The sequence below is a fragment of the Sciurus vulgaris genome, assembly GCF_902686455.1.
Source record: "Sciurus vulgaris genome assembly, chromosome: 6".
Lineage (NCBI taxonomy): Eukaryota > Metazoa > Chordata > Mammalia > Rodentia > Sciuridae > Sciurus > Sciurus vulgaris.
Genome location: NC_136466.1, coordinates 62,123,639 through 62,130,520, shown reverse-complemented (window position 1 = coordinate 62,130,520; position 6,882 = coordinate 62,123,639). Strand labels below are relative to the sequence as shown.

The following is a 6,882-nucleotide window of genomic DNA, read 5'->3' as shown; positions in this document are numbered from 1 at the left end:
ATGGCCTGCTTGATGTCCACTTTTTCTTGATCTTTATTACCAGTGTGCTTGAGGAGGATCTGTTTTAGAAGGTAACTCCTATATAGCATTTTCATGGTGTGAATTATTCCAAGATTCAGTGGCTGCAGGACAGCAGTACAGTTTGAGGGCAGATATCCCACCTGAATCCTTTCTAAGCGTGGAAGCATGTTGTGAGCTGAACAGTTGTCAATGAGCAGAGAGGATCCGGCGTTCTGCCCTCTTCATCCTGGCATCTACTTGCATTAGCCACTCATTAAACAGGTCCTGCGTTCATCCATGCCCATTGGTTGGCTCGGGTAATCACAAGGCAGGGAATGGACATTCTTGAAGCAGCGTGGGCTAGGTGAACCTACCAACAATCAATGGTCTCATTTTTTTCAGTCCCTGAAGCATTTGCAACAAAAGAGTGCTGTCAACCGCTGCTTTGCTTTCTTGCCCCCTCTACAATGGTCCCCTTTAGCAGCAAGTGTGTGCTGGGGAAGCAACTGGAAAAACACTCCTGCCTCATCAGCATTGAAGATATCATCTGGGCTGTAGTCAGCAATTAGTTTTATAATTTCCCCTGCATGCCACTCATTAACCTGATCTATTTCTAGACCATTCATTAACCTGTCACCATCCTCTCTACAGACAGCTTTCAAAGCAATTCCGTGGCGATCTCTAAATCTGTTCAACCAACCCACACTTGCTTGAAAATTGTCATAGCCAAGCATGTTGGCCAAGTTTAGTGCTTTCTTCCGAATCACAGAACCAGTCACAAGAATGTTTTTGGCATGGATTTCTTGAAACCAAGCAAAAACAGCCTTATCGATGTCGTCATAGAAAGCATTCCTCATCCTTTTCCGCTGGGGTCCAACTGATGACTTTCGCACTTTTTCTTCAAATTTGGCTCGATCCTTTAAGAATGTAGATAATGTAGAAGGAGTGATACCAAATTCTTTTGCCACATCACCTTTTCTCTTGCCTGAGTCGACAGCTTCTACAACTTTCATTTTCTCCTCCAGGGAGAACTGCCGACGCTTCTTGTTCCCCTTGTTTGCCATTTCCAAGGGATGAGTGCTGGGCCACAACTAACAGGACTATCAGTGTTCCTTCTTGAAGCTTATTTTGCCACAAGTGTGGAAAACTGAAAAGACATAATGGGAGTATATATCAGAACCTAAAGATAACGAACTTCCCCTTTAAAGGTGGGTTCAGATTTTTAAAAATCCTATGAGGAAATTATAATGTCAAAGTAAAGAGAAGATAGGATTCATGCTACTGACTTTTTGTCAGTAGTAGAATACTTCCACAGACTCATAGAATATTTGAAGCAGAAGGGATTTTACAGATAATTTGGTTTACTTAAACTTTCCAGACTCAGTAAAAATGGGAATAACAATGTCTATTTCACCTGCTATAAACAGATTAAAATAGGTGATGAAAGATCTTTGCAAATAACAATGCAGTGTAAAAATTCAAGGAATTATTTATCCAGGTTGTTTTATGGATAGAGAAACTAAGCCCTGGAGAAGGGGCTGACTCAGATTCTTGCAGCTTAGATTTCCTGACTCAGATTAGTGCTGCATCTGCCACTCCACAGTCCCGCTTAAAATTCCACCAAAATGAGCTCTTCAAAGCTCTTTCACCATTTGACTTGGAAAAATTCATTTAATGAATGTTTACAGGTGCCAAGCAGCAAGGATAAAGTGATGAACAGAGTCAAGGTCTCTGCCCCTAGGAAATAAAAAACATGATGGGAGACAAACAATAAAGTAAACAGATAATAAAAAAAAAATAGATTGTGGTTAAGTGCTATGAAGGAAACAAACTGTGGCAGGGAATAAAGGGGGAAGATATATAAAGGGTGGTTAGGGGTGGCCTCACTGAGAAGATGGCATTTAAGCTGAGATCTCCATGAAAAATAAGGGAAAGGGGAATCCAGCAAAGAACACAGCATCATTAAAATCTCAAATCAGGAAAGAGCTTGAGGTATTCAGGGAAATCAACAATTGTATGATTCTAAGTCTAGACAAAGGTGGAGAACCAGACCATCCAAATATGCTATATTAAGGAGTTGATATTTTATTCAGAGTGCAATAGAAATTCACTGTATAGGGAGGAAAGGTCATGATCTGTTTTGCATTTAAAAAGGACCACTCTACTCTTTATGTAGAAAATGGATCAATGGGGCAAAGAGACCAATTAAGATACTGAGTTGCTACTACTGACAATTTGGGCAAGAGATGATAGCAGAAGTTATAATTTAGAGATGATAGCAGGTTATAATTTAAAGCCTCTCTGGGCCTCTTTTTCCATTTTAAAATGAAGAGGTTGGACTCAATCAGGTAGGGCATATCAGAATCTGATATTCAGGCCTGACCCAGGACCTACTGAATGAGAATTTCTATGAGGAAATACAAAATTTTGAAATGCTTTAATTCTTATATGTCCCATATTTGTAAGCCATGGGACCAGATGATCCCTAAAGTTCCTTCCAAATTGAAGTACTGAACCCTAGATAGGTGCTCCAAAGAAAAATGCCTTCAGAAACCAGGATGGTGACATAAGTGAGTAGAACTGGGATAAGATATTTGGAGAGTTTTGTGGACTGTGTGCCCTGTCCAGAGCTCTTAACAATTTAAAACAAACACTTTCTCTGCCAAGGTTGGTCAAATAAAATATTATTCAGCAATAGCAATTTTGGTAATTGCCTGCTTAATTTTATCATGAGTCCTCAAAGGACAGGAGGGGATGCTGTGAGATTATGTAGTGACTGTCCCTTCCCAAAGACAGATTTTTACACCATCTCCACACATCTATCTTTCCAATCATGGTATCCTGTGTCAATGCCAGCCATATAGAGAGGAAGCATAGTGCTCAAAAGGAGAAGCAGGGAAACAGGGAAGACAAGCCCCGAGTGTGAGAAATATTATAATAGAGGTTATAGAGTACTATGGGAACCCAGAAGTAGAAATAATCAACTGGGATGGTGCATGGATGGGTAGTGCACTTCAAAGAGGAAAAAATGTGCTAGGCCTTAAGAAATAAACTGGAATTATGAGAAGGAAATATGTGTTAAGGCAATGAATTACTATAGAAAATAAAATGTTATGGTCAGGAAGGGAAAAGCAAACCAAATCACAAAGGCCTAGTTAGGATTCTAGCTTGATCCTGGGGGCAGTAAGAAGCCTTTGGATAGCTGGGCACGGTGATACACACCTGTATTTCCAGCAACTCAGGAGGCTGAGGCCACAGGATCCCAAGTTTGAGGGCAGCCTCAGCAATTTAGTGAGACCCTGTATCAAAATAAAAAATAAAAAGGTCTGGGGATGTAGCTCAGTAATAGAGCACTGCTTGGTTAAATCCCCAGTACCACAGACACACATATTCACACAAATAAAATAAATAAATAAATAAAGCAGCCTTCGAAGGATTTTTATAAATGACACAATCGGATTTGCACTTTAGAAAGAATCTTTTTGTAGGGTGGAGAACTAATAGGTAAGGTCCATTTTCCTAAGAAGTAGTCCTAAATCTGAAGATAAAAGCAGGATAGTCTAGTGGACTGTATGCAGTTTGGATATTATTTGAGTGCAACAGGAAACTACCGTAGGATATAAAAAAAGAAAAAGTTGATTGCTGTGTGAAGAATGGAATTAAAAGGTGTTGGAGAAAAAGCAGGCATGTAGTTCAATGACAGAGTGCATAAGCAGGCCCTGGGATCGACCTCCAACAGAATAACGAAATTAAATTATAAAATTAAAAAAAGGAGTCCAGACAACAGATGGTGTGGTTTGGATTCAATAGTAAGATAGGAATGGTGAGAAGTAATCAGCTGAGGGCTGGTTTATAGGCCTTGTAAGTGGAGAGGATGTAAGGTGAAAGAGGAGTCAATGATAACTCTTAGCTTTCTGGTTTGAGCCTGAATAATCCAGGGGATTGTGATGCCATTTACTGAGATGGGAACCAAATATTGAGCATCTACTGCTTAAACAATTTGTGAAGAACTTACATACTTAATACTGCTTACTTGTGACAGGGCTAGATTCAAATACAGGGAGGCTCAAACAAAGTTAATGCTCTGAACACAACATAACGTTATATCGCTTGTTCTGAAAATTACTGATATTAAAATGAGGCATGGAAAGAGAATGAAGTTAGGAGTCAAACCAAAGTCTTGGTCAACCTTAGAAGTTTGGTTAATTTTTCTTCTTGGGGGATCCTCCTCCATGCTAGGCAATGGTCTACCACTAAGTCATACTCCCAGATCCCGAAGTTTGAATTTTACTCTAAGTGAAAGGCAAGATATTGGCGAATGTTAAGCAGCGAGCTACCTGATAAGACTTTAAGTGCAAAAAGATCAATTTGGCTGCTGTGTGTACGGACTATATAGAGACGAGTGGAAGTGGAGCAGACTGTAGAGACAAGAGGGGAAGTTCAGGCAGGAGATGATGGTGGCTGGGAGGTTGATGACGGAAGAAAGCAGGTCGGAATTACATTTGAAAAACAGTGAGGGTTGTGCAGGAACATGTTCAAATATGGCACAATATGCGACATGGGCGACAATCCAGTCCAATCCCTGATTCCCGGAGCCTCTCTACACTTCAGGAACTTGGTTTGATTCACTCGAGGAACTCATTATCCTTACTGTCCATAAGACAGTGGAGATGGGCTGTGGGCAGATCACCTAAGTGAGGAGTGGGGTTTGATGTGGCACTACGTATCAACCCTCTTCTGAATGAAGAGGGGCCGACTGAGGAGAGCTGGGGTGAGTGAGGCCTTGGGCGCTGCTCCGGAGAGGGTGGTGCGGTAGGCTCCCCAGTGCCCCACGTGGCTCTGAGACGTAAGGCGGGGCTCTATTCCTTACGTGCAGCACAGCCCCGCCCCTGTTGTTACCTGAACGCCCCACAGCAGTGCCCCGGGGCTGAACGGCCGGGAAGTCCACAGCCGGCAGCCACAGCTTCCTCCTCCGCCCGGAACCTTTGGCCGGAAGCAGTCCGTCAGTCTTAACAGCCCGACTCCAAGCCTCTAAACGTTTCATTTGGGTCCGCTCCCCAGCTAGGGCTGGACTGTTGCGCTTGCGCGAGTGATTGCACGCAGTCACGCGCCGCTAGCCACTTCCGGTGCGCCGCGAGGGCCGCCGGGACGGATCTCCCTGGCGATCCGGTGTGCTGTTGCTGCTGTCTCTGCTGCTGCTGCCACCTCCGGACTATTGCCACGGCGATACTTGTGTCCTTGCTCTCTTTCTCGGGCTCCCCCGGGGCTTGACCCCGGGGTTCTCGGCAGGCGTCGGTGAGAAGCCTGCAAAGTGAACTTGAGCTTCTGCACTCGCCCTTCCCGACCCCATATCGCGACTTCGAGGAGGGGAGTTAGAGGGGTGGTCGCGACTTCCGCGCCGTGTTGTCACCGGGCGGGGCCGCGGGGCCGGGGGCTCCTCCAGTACCCGGGATGCGCGCGCGAGCCCTCGTCTCCACTTCCTTGTTGCCGCTGTCACGACTGGAGGCCGCCTCTCTCCGACAGCGGGGAGCGCGAGTGCGCGGGCAAGCCTCCTCGTCTAGCCCTTGGGCCAGGGCGCCTCCGGGAATGTGAGCCGCGCGGCTAGCACGTCTCCTCGGGGTAAGTCTGATCCACGAGGGTTACGCTGCCCTGTCTTGGCGACCTCGAACTGGGTTGCCGTCGCTCTCTTAGCTTCGGGTTGTCTCTTTCACAAAGTAGGACCAGTGAGCTTTAGTTTCCTCTTCCCTCAGCCCGTACCTTTGAGACATCTGAGACCCAGGGAGGGAGCTAAAGAAGGCCAGAGTCAAACCTGGCCCATGGTTGAGCCGTCAGAAGGCCATCTTAATGATTGATTCCGAGGATCTGATGGGACAGTGAAAGTGTCTCTGTTTCAAGTGCTGCCCTCTGTGTTTTGCAAATAAGAAAACTAAGGTTTGGAGAGGGCATATAGATCTTAAGATCTATGCCCAAGGAATCTGTGCTTGTGCTTTTAAACAATGGAAACAACATTAGTACCCAGCTCTTCTGTCCTCTAGAACTCTTGGCTTTAACCTTCATTTTATCCTGTCTCTTTTTGCAACCCATGCACTGAGGCCTAGCTGTTGAAAACACACTTGGAGCCCAGGCTTAGAATAGGACAGTAAACAAAAGCCCAGGGTAGTCTCTTCCTGCTCCAAAGGTGGTTGTAATGACTTTGGTTCTTAACTTGTTTTGCCCTTGTTGCTAAAATCTTACATGCCATCCTTTGTATATGTTCTCTTGGAGATACCGATCCTCTTCGCAAAGGTTTTAAGTCAATTTTAAGGACAAAAAAAGCACTGCCCCCACATGTCCTTGCTTTGAACTCCAACTTCCCTAACAGCTTTTGCCTTTGTTTACCCAGTCAAGTTGTGGACTGTATTCTCTTCCCTGATTGCATTGTAACAGATTGCAAGTTTTGTTTTCTTGGTTTAGACCTTTTGGGGGAAAGGGGCCTAAGAGGAATCATTTAGTGATAACTATAAAAGACCTTAGGAATAATATGTTCATAATCTGGGATAAATATCTTTATTTTTTAAAATTGTAGGTGAAATACTGTATTTCTGCATTTTCTAGGGAGGGAGTTTAGCTTTCACATTTGTCAAAAGAATTCTTGACTCCCAAAAGGTTAGGAGCTACTAAGTTCATCCTCTTCAGGAGAAACTGAAATTTGGGTGTGGAATGCCCTTGTCTGAGGTCATTAGGTAAGAATTTAGAGTTGGATTCAGGTCTGCTGGCTCCATGTGTAGACCTCTTTTGCTCATTATACTTGTCAGATGCCTTATCATTTGTGGAGGGAGGTCTAAATTAGATGCAGATGGGCTTTGTACTACCCATAGTCCTGTGTTTCCTACCACAAGTCTG

General features: G+C 44.3%; 1 protein-coding gene across 1 annotated transcript; it reads right to left on the bottom strand.

The window, feature by feature from the left end:
• Nucleotides 1-398: 398 nt before the first annotated feature.
• On the bottom strand, nt 399-5,037 carry TIGD6 (tigger transposable element derived 6; the record flags this gene model as incomplete). The annotated part of the gene is made up of 2 exons (XM_079145136.1): nt 4,900-5,037; nt 399-1,147 (listed from the first exon to the last, which is right to left on the bottom strand). Exon 2 carries the CDS (start codon nt 1,062-1,064, stop codon nt 399-401), a length of 666 nt encoding a protein of 221 aa, XP_079001262.1. The 5' UTR covers nt 1,065-1,147; nt 4,900-5,037.
• Between the last annotated feature and the right edge of the window lie 1,845 nt (nt 5,038-6,882).